At 40.0% G+C, this 17653-nt stretch overlaps 1 protein-coding gene across 2 annotated transcripts in view; it reads left to right on the plus strand.

Annotated features, from left to right (window-relative positions):
* LOC124616082 overlaps positions 1 to 17653 on the plus strand; it is a 158980-nt gene that overhangs the window by 63400 nt on the left and 77927 nt on the right. For both annotated transcript variants that reach the window (XR_006979843.1, XM_047144331.1), the window contains exon 6: positions 6134 to 6203. Coding sequence is in view for 1 of the 2 variants with exons in the window: in XM_047144331.1 (XP_047000287.1) it covers positions 6134 to 6203 (70 nt within the window). In the remaining variant the exon portion in view is untranslated. The remainder of the gene's footprint in view (positions 1 to 6133; positions 6204 to 17653) is intronic.

Below are 17653 nucleotides of genomic sequence, written 5' to 3' on the forward strand. Positions count from 1 at the left end.
TATATCGGTGTAGACAGAAGAACCAGAATAATAATCTGAACCATATATTAAAGAGAATTAAGTGTTTCATACCAGTAGATAAAAATACTGAAAATAAGATAAAAATCATTTTAAAAATTGGTTATTTTTGAGAGTAGAAAAAAATAACGAATTGGAAGAATCCACCTACTATGTCACAAGTTGTTTCCGTTATCTCAGCTCCATCTTAGTGGAGCTGAGCTCTGAATGTGCTTTTTCTGGAAATGTTACAGACAATCTACTGTACTAGCTTAAATTGGCCTTTATATAGTGTTGCCTGTTATCTAATATATAGTGGTGCCTGTTATCTAATATTTAAATGTGAGACAGAAGAAATACGTCAATCTAGAATGTGGTATCAGCATATGCTGACTGCTCACTGCTCCTTGATGATTGGCTGCTATATATAGTAGAAGTGTTGAAAGCACAATAACTTTCTGGACTGTTTTAGCCAAAGCATGTTTAAGTTACGACCATGGAAAAGGTAACTAAAACTAACTTTTGACTACTAACTGCGAGATTTGGTGTCCATGCCACATGTACTGCATTGTTATGTCTCTCTTTATGTGCTGGGTGCTGAATACTTCCAATGTGCTTACCATTTCTCACTTTTTTAAATTGTTCCACATCTTGGGTAGGCACTAGGAGTGTTAGGAATATTTATTTACAATATTTACACTATGTGATCGAAAGTATCAGGACACCCCCAAAAACATATGTTTTTCATAATAGGTGTATTGTGTTGCCACTAACTGCCAGGTACTCCATATCAGCACCTCAGTAGTCATTAGACATCGTGAGAGAGAAGAATGGGGCACTCCGCGGAACTCACAGACTTTGAATGTGGTCAGGTGATTGGGTGTCACTTGTGTCATACGTCTGTACGCAAGATTTCCACACTCCAAAACGTCCCTGAGTGCACTGTTTCCAATGTGATAGTGAAGTGGAAATGTGAAGGGACATGTACAGCACAAAAGCGTACAGGCCGGCCTTGTCTGTTGACCGACAGAGACCGCTGATAGTTGAAGAGGGTCATAATGTGTAATAGGCATATATCTATCCAGACCATCGCACAGGAATTCCAGGCTGCATCTGGATCCACTGCAAGTACTGTGACAGTTAGGCGGGAGGTGAGAAAACTTGGAATTCATGGTTGAGCGGCTGCTCATAAGCCACATATCACACCGGTAAATGCCAAACGACGCCTCGCTTGGTGTAAGGAGTGTAAACATTGGATGATTGAAAGTGGAAAAACGTTGTGTAGAGTGACGAATCATGGTACACAATGTGGCGATCTGATGGAAGGGTGTGGGTATGGCAAATGCCCGGTGAATGTCATCTGCCAACAGTAAAATTCAGAGGCGGCGGTATTATGGTGTGGTCATGTTTTTCATTGAGGGGGCTTCCACCCCTTGTTTTTTTTGCATGGCACTATCACAGCACAGGCCAATGATGTTTTCAGCACCTTCTTGTTTCCCACTATTGAAGAGAAATTCAAGGATGGTGACAGCATCTTTCAACACGATCGAGCACCTGTTCATAGTGCATTGCCTGTGGCAGAATGGTTACACGACAATAACATCTCTGTAATGGACTGGCCTGCACAGAGTCCTGACCTGAATCCTGTAGAACACCTTTGGGATGTTTTGGAATGCCAGGCCTCACCGACTGACATCAATACCTCTCCTCAGTGCAGCTCTCCATGAAGAATGGGCTGCCATTCCCCAAGAAATCTTCCAGCATTTGATTCAACTTATGCCTGCGAGAGTGGAAGCTGTCATCAAGGCTAAGGGTGGGCCAACATCACATTGAATTCCAGCATTACAGATGGAGGGGTCCATGAACTTTCATTTTCAGCCAGGTGTCTGAATACTTTTGATCACATAGTGTAAGTGCACATATTCTTTTACATAGAGACATATTAAAAACTGCATCCTTTTTGCTGTCACGCAGTTCATAAATGGTTGTCATGGATATGCAACAAGTCAAAAGAAGTCCATCACACAGGAATTCCAGACTGCATCAGGATCCACTGGAAGTACTGTGACACTGAGGCAGGAGGTGAGAAAACTTGGATTTCATGGTTGGGCGGCTCATCATAAACCACACATCACACCGGTAAATGCCAAACGATGGCTCGCTTGGTGTAAGGAGTGTAAACATTGGGCGATTGAAAGTGGAAAAACATGTACAGTGACGAATCATGATACACAATGTGGCAATCTGATGGCAGGGTGTGGGTATGGCGAATGCCCAGTGAACGTCACCTGCCAGCATATGTAGCACCAACAGTAAAATTTGGAGGCAGTGGTGTTGTAGTGTGGTCATGTTTTTCATGGAGGGGGCTTGCACCCCTTGTCGTTTTGTATGGCACTATCACAGCACAGGCCTGCATTGATGTTTTAAGCACCTTCTTGATTCCCACTCTTGAAGAGCAATTTGGGGATGGCGACTGCATCTTTCAACATGATTGAGCACCTGTTCGTAATGCACAGCCTGTGGCAACAATAACATACCTGTAATTAATGGACTGGCCTGCAAAGAGTCCTGACCTGAATCCTATAGAACATATTTGGGATGTTTTGGAATGCGGATTTCATGGCAGGCCTCACCGACTGACATCAGTGCAGCACTCCATGAAGAATAGCCTGCCATTCCCCAAGAAACCTTCCAGCACGATTGAACATATGCCTGTGAGAGTGGAAGCTGTCATCAAGGCTAAGGGTGGGCCAACACCATATTCAATTCCAGCATTACCGATGGGGGGGGGCACGAACTTGTAAGTCATTTTCAGATTTTCAGCCAGGTATTGTGGTGTGCTGAAAAGTAATTCTTTGAATTTTTTATGTAAAAACTCTTAAAGCTATTTAAATTAATCAAACATTATTTACGTTTTAGCAACTTTATTCTTCATGTCTACAAATTTATTTCTCGACATAGTTACCTGGCAATTAACACATTTCTCTCAACAAGAGACCAGTTTGTTGATACCATTACTGTAGAATGTTTGACTTTGTTGACAGAGGCACAACCTCACCTCTGCTTGCACCTCTTCATCACTATCAAAATGAAGTAGTCAAAGGTGTTTAAGTTTTGGACACTGATGAAACTTGAATGGGACCAAGCAGGACTGTACAGAGGATGATCAATAACAGGGAACCTGAGGTGTCAGACTGTGGCAGATGTCGCAACACTTGTGTGTGGCATGGCATTATCGTACTGAAGGAGAGAATGTTCATGTGTGGATGAACACTTTGAATTCAAAACTTGATTACAGCTCACTGTCTCTCATTATGTTACACACTGCCATGTCACATGCTGCAATTCTGAGCTCTCTAGCAGCAGAAGAGTGTAAAAAGTAGACATGAAGAATAAAGATGTAGAACACTAATAATGTTTGTTTTATTTAAAAAGCTTTAAGAGTTTTCGCATTAAAATTTGGAAGGATTATGTTTGAGTACACCTTCATACAATACACTCTGACAGCAAAATGTTTACATACAAAATCTACAAAAACTGATCATTTATACTGAAATGTCATCTGTGGAATTTGGAGAAAACTACAAAAGTGGTGAAATTCCAGGAAAAGTACTGACATCAAACCGACAATTTAATTGCAAATGCAAAGTTGTGATGACTGTCTGCCAGGAGCACTGGAATCAAATGATTCTATTATTACATCATAGATCAATAATAACAAACATATCAACAGTATTAGGAAAAGGATGGTTTGTTACTCACTGTAAAGATGACCCACTGAGTTGCAAGCAGCACAACAAAAAGACTGTTACACATTAAGGCTTTGGTCAAAGCCTTCGTCGCACATTGACACCAGCAAGCACACCTCAATCACATATGGCCACTACCACCATCAGCTCTGACCAGAATGCAATTTTCGTATGAATAACAATCTGGAGTGGGACAGGGAAAGGTGAGTTTACCAGGGTGTGGCTAGGGGGAGAGGAGAGAATAGCACTTGCTGGCAGGGTGTGCAGGGCTAGAGACTTCCAAGTGAAACATCAGAAATGGAGTGTGAGGGGAAAATGGGGAGCAGGAAAGGAGAGGAGTGGAAAAGTGGAGAGGACAGGCAGGTGCATTGGCAGGGAGCAGCACACAAAGAGGGTGAGGGAATGTAATGGAGGAACTAATACAATGAGAGGGCGAAAACTGTTGGGTGGAACACATAAGGTCAGTAGGTTACTGTAAGTTGAGGCCGGAATAATTTTGGGAGTGGAGAATGTCCTGTAACGATAACTCCCATCTGTGAATTTCATAAAAGCTGGCACTGGGGGTGAGGATCTAGATGGCCTGGGTTGTGAAGGTGGACATCCAACATCTACTCGTGGTTTCACTGTCCTTCAGTCAATTACCAATATGTTCACAACAGCATGCGAATCTGGGCCATAACAATCTGCTCCTTGCCAGAGTCTCTTGTGTTAGGTGAATCCCCCCATTTTTGACCCACATGACCACATGAATCCTCATTCATCACTACTGTGATGACATACTTTCCTTATTGTATGTTTGCAGCACCACCAGGCAGCATTCAGCCTCATGGTGGACTGTGGTCGTAATTTTTAAGCTTGTCAGTGTATGTGCTTCTGTCAAGAAATTCACCTTTGGGGTGGAAGGAGTTGGTCATCCACAAAACTCATAGGCTCATACTAAAGTGTACCATATTAGTAAGTAAACTATTTTTTTAATGAGATTTCCAAATTACAACCTGAATAAGAGTAGTCTTATCATAGTGTGAGAAGTGACACAACACTTAGTATCACAAACATGTCTTATTGAATATGTTAAATCTGTAAATTCTCACATTCTTGTATATTTCTCATTCATATGAACTCAACTAAATATCAGTGACTGCACTACAGATCCCTGAAGTATATGACCTGAGAAAGAATCATGAAGTTCTAAAATCAGACTTTACATCTTGTTTAGGATTCAGTTTTCATTCCTGAGCTATTAGGTGGCAAACATTAGATGAAAAAAGCTTTACATACATTGTATTTTAATGTTACTTATCACATTGTTTGAAGCAACAGGATGGTGTGCTTTGTTTCAAAGTCCACTGTGTTTCATTTTTATTTTTTGAATGAGTGGATTACAACAAATTTATGGTCAGCTGTGCCCTTGATATAAGTTATTTATAAGTGGAAGGACAAAAATACAACTAATAGAAGCTAATCAATTATTGACAAAATTATTTAATTGGATAGATAAAAAATCTACTCACCAAGTGGTGGCAGAACACACACATAAAAGACGGTTGTCATTGGCAAGCTTTTGGAGGCAGTGACTCTTTCTTCAGGTGGAAGGGTCGAAGGGGAAGGAAGGAGGGTGAAAGAAACGGACTGGAGAGGTCTAGAAAAAGGATAGATTTTGGGAAAGTCAACCAGAATCACAGGTCAGGGGAGACTTACTGTATGATATGAGAAGGAAAGACTGATTGTTGGGGACTGCATTGGATGAGATTTGATAACCTGAGAGCTTAAAGGTGGAATACAGGGTACTATGCAGACAGAGATTGCTGCTATAACATCATGCATGATGTTTAAGCATATTACCCTGTCTTCCACCTTTAATCTCTCAGATTTTCAAACCTCCACTGATGCAGTCTACAACAATCAGTGTTTCCTTCTCATCCTGCATGGTAAGTCTCCCCTGACCTGCGGTTCTGGATAACTTTCCCAAAATCTACCCCTTTTCCTAGATCTCTCCAGTCCTTTTCCTTCACCCTTCTTCCTTCCCTGTCAACCCTTCTGCCAGAAGAAGGAGCCACTGCCTCCGGAAGCTTGCCAGTTACAACTGTCTTTTATGTGTGTCATCTGCTGCCACTTGGTGGGTAGATATTTTATCTATCCAATTAAATAACTTATAGAAACTGTACTATACTTTTTCTCTTCCCTGATAATGACACAAATCATAGTCATAACTGTACTTTGACATGTTTTGTAGTCCTTACAGAATAGTATAGAAATGTAGACATAAACAGTTGTATGAAGATGTATAGTTAAAAACTGATTTTGAAAACTGAACAGTTGTGCAGTAAGTTTCTATTTCAACTATAACGTCTTACCTATGTGTGGTACAAAAACAATCTTTGTTTCAGATTCTTGTGAGAGATTGCATAGCAGGTTTATTAGTAAACTTGTCCATCCAAAATTTTAAGGAAGTTGAAGGTATGCTACACCAAATATTATATCAAGTAGGCATAGAAAGAACTTGTTCTGTTTTATTTGTAAAGACATCATGAATGATTTATTCTAATGTTTAATTTGTCTTAAGAATGAAAGGATAAGAAACTATGCTCTCCTTGCTATGATGACACATTCTGGGTGCTGTTGTTTGTAATATGGGTCATAAATGAATTTGCCTCAGAGTAATACAATTAAAAACTGAAAAAGTCAGACAGAAAAATGGACTAAATAAACACTATTTGCCAGACAAAGAATCTGGCTGACTGACTAACGAGTAGCTCATTTCAGCATTTTTGGACTCCACTGACAGCTTGTATGTGCACTGTACAAAATACAGTAAAGGGCAGGAAACTTATCACATGTACTTTGTATCTACAGATTCAAGAGAAGTAACTGGAAACAAACTTTCAGAATTTATTTTCTTTGTAACAACAAGAGCAAACTTATTTTGGAAGGTTGTTATAAACATATGAGGGATACTTTGAATGTTTTGAGGAGATTACACAGTATCCTGAGAAACTTACCTTAACATCTTCACAGAGTACTTGTCTTCAAATTGTATTAATTGGACCAACTTCTCAAACCACTAGGTAAATTATCCTTATATGTAAATTGAAGGTGGAGTGGGGAGAAAGGACAGGAAATGGAAGAGTAAGAAGGGACTATTGATGTCAGCTGCATCGGGACTTTACACAGAATTAGTGGAAATGAGTGAAAATGTATGCTAGACTGGGTCAAACCAAGGATCTCCTGCTTACTAGGTAATTATGTTAACCACTGCAACACCCACACACATGTCTGTCACAACTGTGCAGGCTGTCTCAGCACACCTCTCAGCCAACCCACTCTCCCACCAAGTGCCACCTATCCCCAGTCCCTGTCCATGTCCTTCCTCTCGTCATTGCTGATTCTGCCTAAAATCGTGATGCAGCTTCCCTTTCCTTTCCTTTCCCTTCTCCCTCTCTGCATTCAATTTACATATAGTGTATCACAGCTGCAGATTCCGTGTGGTGTCTGTTCTTTCAGACATGTCAGAAAGAGTGGATACAACTCATTCGTGTGATTGAATTATCCTTCACAGGACTTCAGACCCAGGAGTCCTCCTTACACAAACACAACCAATTTCAAGTGTTCAAAATTATCTGAATGATTTTTGCAGTGTAGTGTCGTCAAGAAATGTTTGTGGTCAGGTACATTGCCATATTGTAAAAAAATCTCATATTTGGTCAATGCCCTGTGGAGTCTTCAAAATCTAATGGAGAGAACTCAAACATACCACCCTGTGATCACCCTTTTACATTCTTTGATTGTAATGGTGCAAATTAGTTCACTTGTAAGTGAAATAATTGACACCATTCTTCTTCATTTTTCTTTTGTTTTTCTGTTTACTTCTGTTGCATAAGCATATCCATGGAAAATCTAAACACATACTTGCTACTTTATTTGAGGTCTTCTCCAGTTATGAAGCTGAATGTCAATTTTTCCTACTAAAATCAAACCTATCAGTGACCTGTTGACACCATTCAAAAGTCTCAGCCTCCTAATCCTGATTTTCATGACAGTGTTCTGCTCAAATGAAGATCTTTCTGACATGTAGACTCTCACATAAGAGGGAAGATCAGAAAGTAATGCACAATGATTTTATTACCAAAAAGTAAATAGGTAACAAAACAAAAAAAATCACAGATGAACTTATATCTTTTACCTACTTTTCTACATAGTCTCAACACATTTCTCCCATCATGGTACCAGTTTCATATGCCCTGCTTGGAGAAGACCATTTGGTTGGAGTAGAGCCAACTGCGGACTGCTGATTACACTTCTGCATCTGTCACAAAGTGTTGGCCAGGAATTTCTTCATGGAACCAAACAGATGAAAGTCTGATGTTGCAAGGGCCAGACTCTGTGGTGGATGCTGGAGCACCTCCCACACAAATATGGCAGTTTTCTCACAAATAGGAGCAGCAACATGGGGACAAGCATAGTCATGAAAAAGTTTGACACTGTCAGCATTAATGTTGTGGCATTTGTCATAAAGGGCAGCAACTTAACCAAAGTTTTAATATAGGCAGCATAATTCACAGTGGTCTCGTTTTCAGCAAAGTCCAGCAATAGTGCACCATGCATCTCCCAGAACACTGTCACAAGCACTTTCCTAGTAGACTGAGTCACGTTGAAGTTTTTTGTAGTGGGGAACCTGCATGTTTTCAACCCCATAGAGGCCTGCTTGGTTTCGGGTGTGTAGTGATATACCCACTACACATCACCAGTGATGAGTCCTATCACAAAATTATGCCCCTTCTTTGGCATAACATGGTAAATGATCCAAGCTTATCATAATTTGCCCTTGTGGTTATCTTTCAAGTTCTTAGTCACCCAGCAGGCACCAACTTCACAAAATTTTAATGTGTCATGAAGAGTATCATACCTCACACCATAGGAAATGTTGAACTGCTGTGGTAAGATTTGCACTTGCACACACTGGTTGTTCAAAATTGCTGCCTTAATGGCTCTGACATTCCGTGGGGTTCCAGCTGTTACCAGCTGCCAGAGTGTGGTGAATCATTAAGGTTCACCCTACCCTCTTGGAAGAATGCACACCACCTGGAGACACTGTTGTGGTCCATACAGTCATACCCATACAGGTCACTCACTTGTATGTGAATTTCACTTGAATTATGCCCAATGGCCCACAAATATGAAACAACATCTCACTGCTCTTCACAAGTTGACGACAGTAATATGTGTACCACATTTGTTACATAGTTCAGGCTTCTCTTGCTAGAGCTGCGCATGAAAATAAAACTTCAAACTATATCATCATAAAATTTCAACATTCCAGCTTTAATACCAGGGGAGAAAAAAATTATTGTGCTTTACTTCCCATTCCTCTCTCACAATACCGTACAGATGGCTGACAACCCAGTTCTAGGAGTAGGTGTCTTCTTCAGTAAATTTGCTGAACGGAAGGACAGCTCCTTCAATAGTGCCTGTTGCTGAGTGTCCAGACTGAATTTTACTTTCAAGCAAAAAATCCAGTCAAACTCAGTTCACTGAGCAAAGAAAGACTGTGGCCATGGAAAGAGGAGAATCACAAAGTGTCATATGCTCAGCACACTGCTCTTTTCTATTGTATTCAACAAGAGCAATTTTGGAGCACTGCAAAGTCAAAATCAGCAGTGCTCTGCATATTTATAAGCACAAAAGTAACAGCAGAACTGCACAAGTTTGGCTCATTGCAATGGTGTCGCAGAGAACAGAGTACTGACTTGAGTGGGTGATGTTGGCAAAATATGCAGAAAGTTACTCAAGAACTGGCATTCTTCTTCTCCATTACTGAATAATAGGATATTATATGTGGCATTCAGATCCTGCAGGACAAATTTGTCCACTTTTGCAAGGTGCTCCAGTGATTCCTACTGAACTGACACCAACTTGCTATTTAACTAGTCCTCCTCTGTTGCTGAGACTGCTTCATGAGCAGTTACTGGGATCTCATCTGGGGCCTGGTGCATGTTGTTGTCTAAGGTGAAAAATGTATTTTTGTTTTGCCTATTGAAGTTAGTCTCATGGTTAGGAGCAGTAAAGTGTCAGCATTCACAAGTTGCACTTTGGGCCAGTATCAGTTTTTGTAAATGTAACTGCTGAAGTATAGTGCTCACCACTGCAGTTGTTATGCCATCTTTTCTCATAATGAAGAGCATGGGGCAAAAAGAGTTATTAGTGCCTCGTGAACTGTGACTAAATGAAATTTTATTGCTTACAAATATGTATGAAATTTTTACACCCCCATAAATAATTGCTAGCACCTCTTTCTCAACTTCAAAAACAACATTGAGCTATTGGCAGAAACTTCATGCCAACTATATTGGATGTTCCATGCCGCTGGCTTGTTTGTGTAACTGAAGAGCCCTATTCTGTACTGCTGTCAGTCAGTCACCAGAGTAACAACCTTGCTCATTGGGAATGTTGATGAACATGAAACAGATTGTTCATACTTTTTATATTCAAGAAGACTATGTGGCATGACTAGACGAGCAACTAATACCTGGTTTGTGAAACTAGTATAGTGGAGAAGTGATCTTGGCCACCTGGCATGTATGTTGTTGTTGTTGTTGTCTTCAGTCCTGAGACTGGTTTGATGCAGCTCTCCATGCTACCCTATCTGGTCCAAGCTTCTTCATCTCCCACTACTTACTGCAACCTACATCCCTCTGAATCTGCTTAGTGTATTTATCCCTTGGTCTCCCTCTATGATTTTTACCCTCCAATGCTAAATTTGTGATCCCTTGATGACTCGGAACATGTCCTACCAACTGGTCCCTTCTTCTAGTCAAGTTGTGCCACAAACTCCTCTTCTCCCCAATTCTGTTCAATACCTCCTCATTAGTTATGTGATCTACCCTCCTAATCTTCAGCATTCTTCTGTAGCACCACATTTCGAAAGCTTCTATTCTCTTCTTGCCCAAACTATTTATCGTCCATGTTTCATTTCCATACATGGCTACACTCCATACAAATACTTTCAGAAACAACTTCCTGACACTTAAATCTATACTCGATGTTAACAAATTTCTCTTCTTCAGAAACGCTTTCCTTGCCACTGCCAGTCTACATTTTATATCCTCTCTACTTTGACCATCATCAGTTATTTTGCTCCCCAAATAGCAAAACTCCTTTACTACTTTAAGTGTCACATTTCCTAATATAACGCCCTCAGCATCACCCGACTTAATTCGACTACATTCCATTATCCTCATTTTGCTTTTGTTGATCATCTTATATCCTCCTTTAAAGACACTGTCCATTCTGTTCAACTGCTCTTCCAAGTCCTTTGCTGTCTCTGACAGAATTACAATCTCACTGGCAAACCTCAAAGTTTTTATTTCTTTTCCATGGATTTTAATACCTACTCCGAATTTTTCTTTTGTTTCCTTTACTGCTTGCTCAATGTACAGACTGAATAACATTGGGGAGAGGCTACAACCCTGTCTCACTCCCTTCCCAACCACTGCTTCCCTTTCATGCCCCTTGACTCTTATAACTGCCATCTTGTTTATGTACAAATTGTAAGTAGCCTTTCGCTCCCTGTATTTTATCCCTGCCACCTTTAGAATTTGAAAGAGAGCATTCCAGTCAACATTGTCAAAAGCTTTCTCTAAGTCTACAAATGCTAGAAACATAGGTTTGACTTTACTTAATGTTTCTTCTAAGATAAGTTGTATGGTCAGTATCACCTCACGTGTTCCAACATTTCTACAGAATCCAAACTGATCTTCCCTGAGGTTGGCTTCTACCAGTTTTTCCATTTGTCTGTAAAGAATTCATGTTAGTATTTTGCAGCTGTAACTTATTAAACTGATAGGTCGGTAATTTTCACATCTGCCGACACCTGCTTTCTTTGGGATTTGAATTATTATATTCTTCTTGATGTTTGAGGGTATTTTGCCTGTCTCATACATCTTGCTCACCAGATGGTAGAGAGTTGTCAGGACTGGCTCTCCCAAGGCCGTCAGTAGTTTTTAATGGAATGTTGTCTACTCCCAGGGCCTTGTTTCGACACAGGTTTTTCAGTGCTCTGTCAAACTATTCATGCAGTATCATATCTCCCATTTCATCTTCATCTACATCCTCTTCCATTTCCATAATATTGTCATCAAGTACATCGCCCTTGTATAGACCCTCTATATATTCCTTCCACCTTTCTGCTTTCCCTTCTTTGCTTGGAACTGGGTTTCCATCTGAGCTCTTAATATTCATACAAGTGGTTCTCTTTTCTCCAAAGGTCTCTTTAATTTTCCTGTAGGTAGTATCTATCTTACCCCTAGTGAGATAAGCCTCTACATCCTTACATTTGTCCTCTCCTCTAGCCATCCCTGCTTAGCCATTTTGCACTTCCTGTCGATCTCATTTTTGAGACATTTGTATTCCTTTCAGCCTGCTTCATTTACTGCATTTTTATATTTTCTCCTTTCATCAATTAAATTCAATATGTCTTCTGTTACCCAAGGATTTCTACTAGCCTCCTTCTTTGTACCTACTTGATCCTCTGCTGCCTTCACTACTTCATCCTTCAGAGCTACCTATTCTTCTTCTACTGCACTTCTTTCCCCAGTTCCTGTCAATTGTTCCCTTATGCTCTCCCTGAAACTCTGTACTACCTCTGGTTTAGTCAGTTTATCCAGGTCCCATCTCCTTAAATTCCCACCTTTTTGCAGATTCTTCAGTTTTAAGATACAGTTCATAACCAACAGATTGTGGTCAGAGTCCACATCTGCCCCTGGAAATGTCTTACAATTTAAAACCTGGTTCCTAAATCTCTGTCTTACCGTTATATAATCTATCTGATACCTTCTAGTATCTCCAGGATTCTTCCATGTATACAACCTTCTCTTATGATTCTTGAACCAAGTGTTAGCTATGATTAAGTTATGCTCTCTGCAAAATTCTACCAGACGGCTTCCTCTTTCATTTCTTACACCCAGTCCATATTCACCTACTATGTTTCCTTCTCTCCCTTTACCTACTCTCGAATTTCAGTCACCCATGACTATTAAATTTTAGTTTCCCTTCACTACCTGAATAATTTCTTTTATCTCATCATACATTTCATCAATTTCTTCATCATCTGCAGAGCTAGTTGGCATATAAACTTGTACTACTGTAGTAGGCGTGGGCTTTGTGTCTATCTTGGCCACAATAATGCGTTGACTATGCTGTTGGTAGTAGCTTACCCACACTCCTATTTTTTTATTCATTATTAAACCTACTCCTGCATTACCCCTATTTGATTTTGTATTTATAACCCTGTATTCACCTGACCAAAAGTCTTGTTCCTCCTGCCACCGAACTTCACTAATTCCCACTATATCTAACTTCAACCTACCCATTTCCCTTTTTAAATTTTCTAACCTATCTGCCTGATTAAGGAATCTGACATTCCACGCTCTGATCTGTAGAACGCCAGTTTTCTTTCTCCTGATAACGATGTCCGCTTGAGTAGTCCCCGCCCGGAGATCCGAATGGGGGACTATTTTACCTCCGGAATATTTTACCCAAGAGGACGTCATCATCATTGAACCATACAGTAAAGCTGCATGCCCTCGGGAAAAATTACGGCTGTAGTTTCCCCTTGCTTTCAGCCATTTGCAGTACCATCACAGCAAGGCCGTTTTGGTTAGTGTTACAAGGTCAGGTCAGTCAATCATCCAGACTGCTGACCCTGCATCTACTGAAAAGGCTGCTGCCCCTGTTCAGGAACCACACCTTACCACACATTTATCTGGCCTCTTAATAAATACCCCTCTGTTGTGGTTGCACCTACGGTACGGCCATCCATATCGCTGAGGCACCCAAGCTTCCCCACCAACGCCAAGGTTCATGATAACAGTTAATTTTGCCCAGAAATCATTGTATCATTTTTAAATTTTGTGGCACTGACAATTTTATTTATTTATTTTGTGTTCCAACAATCCAGGTTCGAAGTAAATCACAAGGATATGGAATATGTCAAATTGTACATATTTCGGATGTAACTACATAAATATTATAAAATATACAATGTAAATAAGGTGTCAAATAAGGAACATACATCTAGTTAACAGAGTATTGTGATACACTACGGCATGATCAGATAGAAGATAATTTACATAATTACAATAAAAGATGCAATTTAGATAAGATATCAGGTAAAATATTCAATTAATAGAATATTGAGTTACACTTAGGAAGGATCCATAATATACAGAGGAAGCAAAAGTAACTAAGTAAAACAGCAAATACATACATGAATACAGCAAACCAAATTACTATATTTAAAAACAAAGATAATGTGACTTACCATACGAAAGCACTGGCAGGTCGATAGAAACACAAACAGACACATACATACACACAAAATTCAAGCTTTCGCAACAAACTGTTGCCTCTTCAGGAAAGAGGGAAGGAGAGGGAAAGATGAAAGAAAGTGGGTTTTAAGGGAGAGGGTAAGGAGTCATTCCAATCCCGGGAGCGGAAAGACTTACCTTAGGGGGAAAAAAGGACGGGTATACACTCGCACACACACACACACACACATCCATCCACACATATACAGACATATATATGTATATGTGTGGACGGATGTGTGTGTGTGTGTGTGTGTGTGTGTGCGCGAGTGTATACCCGTCCTTTTTTCTCCCTAAGGTAAGTCTTTCCGCTCCCGGGATTGGAATGACTCCTTACCCTCTCCCTTAAAACCCACTTCCTTTCGTCTTTCCCTCTCCTTCCCTCTTTCCTGAAGAGACAACAGTTTGTTGCGAAAGCTTGAATTTTGTGTGTATGTATGTGTCTGTTTGTGTTTCTATCGACCTGCCAGCGCTTTCGTATGGTAAGTCACATCATCTTTGTTTTTAAATATATTTTTCCCACGTGGAATGTTTCCCTCTATTATATTGAAACCAAATTATTATATATTTATGATAGTGAGATTAAAAGTATTTGTAAAAAAACTGTAAATTTAGTGGTGGTATTCATTTTCTCTCATAAATTCATTGACCATATAAAAATATTTCTCTATTCATCATTCTTTCAGGATTTATTTGAATTTTGGTAATTGTTTGAATTTTTGTAATTGTTTATGCAGACATTTGATATGTGGTGGGAGTTCATTAAACAGCTTAATGCTGGGTAATAAGTTCCTTTTTGCACTTTTCAATTTAATGTGTAGACTATTTTTGGTTCTTGTTTTGTAATCATGATATTCACTGTTGTCTTCGCATGGAGAAAAGTTTTTACAGACAAAGGTCAGCAAGGGAAAAATGATGGACACCACTCATTACTCTGATGGCTCTTTTTGAGCAGTGAAAATTTTTTTGTGGGACGTTGGTTCCCCCAGAATATAATAGCATGAGACATTATTGAACGAAAGTAGGCAAAGTAGGAAGCCTTAAAAATATCCACTTCAGTCGCAGAAGCAATAATTCATAGAGTACATTAGATCACTAAATCTTTTATAGAGATGAAGGATGTGAATAGACCAATTACATTTGATGTCTATGTATGCACCCAGGAATTTTGTATCCTCAACTTTTGTATTGGTTGATCTCTACACTTTATGTTAATTTCTTCGAGATTTCTTTGTGGCATATAGAACCTCATATAATGGATTCTATCTGCGTTGAGTGAGAGACCGTTTAGCAGAAAACCAATTTAAAATTTTAGAGAAAACTTTGTTTGTTGTTTGTTCAAGACTGTTGTCAGACAATTCAGCAATGAGAATTGAAGTATCATCTGCAAAAAGAATAAAATTGCTCTTTGGATCGGAACAAAGAGGGAGGCCATTAACGAAAATAAAAAATAGCAGTGGACCTAAAATCGGGCCTTGGGGCACCGTGCAACTTAAAGTACACCACTCCCATGAGGAAGGTTCTCCGGAAGAGCCATTCGGCTATGGTCTGCTTTTGGTCCTTTATGTAAGACTGAAGCCACTAACCAACAGTACCACCTAGACAATAATGTTGTTGCTATTGTGGTTTTCAGTCCTGAGACTGGTTTGATGCAGCTCTCCATGCTACTCTATCCTGTGCAAGCTTCTTCATCTAACAGTACTTACTGCAACCTACATCCTTCTGAATCTGTTTAGTGTATTCATCTCTTGGTCTCCCTCTACGGTTGGTTTGGGGAAGACCAGACAGCTTGGTCATCGGTCTCATCGGATTTGGGAAGGATGGGGAAGGAAGTCGGCCGTGCCCTTTCAGAGGAACCATCCCGGCATTTGCCTGGAGTGATTTAGGGAAATCACGGAAAACCTAAATCAGGATGGCCGGACGCGGGATTGAACCGTCGTCCTTCCGAATGCGAGTCCAGTGTCTAACCACTGCGCCACCTCGCTCGGTGTCTCCCTCTACGATTTTTACCCTCCACACTACCCTCCAATGCTAAATTGGTGATCCCTTGATGACTCAGAACATGTCCTACCAACCGGTCCCTTCTTCTTGTCAAGTTGTGCCACAAACTCCTCTTCTCCCCAATTCTATTCAATGCCTCCTCATTAGTTATGTGATCTACCCATCTAATCTTCAGCATTCTTCTGTAGCACCACATTTCAAAAGCTTCTATTCTCTTCTTGTCCAAACTATTTATCGTCCATGTTTCACTTCCATACATAGCTACACTCCATACAAATACTTTCAGAAACGACTTCCTGACACTTAAATCTATACTCGATATTAACAAATTTCTCTTCTTCAGAAATGATTTCCTTACCATTGCCCGCGCAGTCCGGAACCGTGCGACTGCTACGGTCGCAGGTTCGAATCCTGCCTCGGGCATGGATGTGTGTGATGTCCTTAGGTTAGTTAGGTTTAAGTAGTTCTAAGTTCTAGGGGACTGATAACCACAGCAGTTGAGTCCCATAGTGCTCAGAGCCATTTGAACCTTACCATTGCCAGTCTACATTTTATATCCTCTCTACTTCGACCATCATAAGTTATTTTACTCCCTAAATAGCAAAACTCCTTTACTACTTTAAGTGTCTCATTTCCTAATCTAATCCCCTCAGCATCACCCGATTTAATTTGACTACATTCCATTATCCTTGTTTTGCTTTTGTTGATGTTCATCTTATATCCTCCTTTCAAGACATGTCCATTCCATTCAGCTGCTCTTCCAGGTCCTTTGGTGTCTCTGACAGAATTACAATGTCATCGGCGAACCTCAAAGTTTTTATTTCTTCTCCATGGATTTTAATACCTACTCCGAATTTTTCTTTTGTTTCCTTTACTGCTCGCTCAATATACAGATTGAATAACATTGGGGAGAGGCTACAACCCTGTCTCACTCCTTTCCCAACCACTGCTTCCATTTCATGCCCCTTGACTCTTATAACTGCCATCTGGTTTCTGTACAAATTGTAAATAGCCTTTCGCTCCCTGTATTTTACCCCTGCCACCTTCAGAATTTGAAAGAGAGTATTCCAGTTAACGTTGTCAAAAGCTTTCTCTAAGTCTACAAATGCTAGAAACGTAGGTTTGCCTTTTCTTAATCTTTCTTCTAAGATAAGTCGTAAGGTTAGTATTGCCTCACGTGTTCCAACATTTCTGCGGAATCCAAACTGATCTTCGCCGATGTCGGCTTCTACCAGTTTTTCCATTCGTCTGTAAAGAATTCGCATTAGGATTTTGCAGCTGTGACTTATTAAACTGATAATATTCCACCTTTTTCAAAAGAATTTGGTGGTTTACAGAATCAAAGGCTTTCGAGAGATCACAAAAAATACCTAATGGAGACATTTTTTTGTTAATGGCTTCCAAAACTTGATTATTAAAGGTGAAATTGTTTGCTCAGCACAAAAACCAGTGTGAATCACTTATTGACTATTGTTAAGGATATGGTGAAAGTTGAGACGGTTCATCAATATGTGTATATGCTTTGTCTGGATTTGAAATATTCAC

The sequence above is a fragment of the Schistocerca americana genome, chromosome 5 (assembly GCF_021461395.2).
Source record: "Schistocerca americana isolate TAMUIC-IGC-003095 chromosome 5, iqSchAmer2.1, whole genome shotgun sequence".
In the NCBI taxonomy this organism is placed as follows: Eukaryota; Metazoa; Arthropoda; class Insecta; order Orthoptera; family Acrididae; genus Schistocerca; species Schistocerca americana.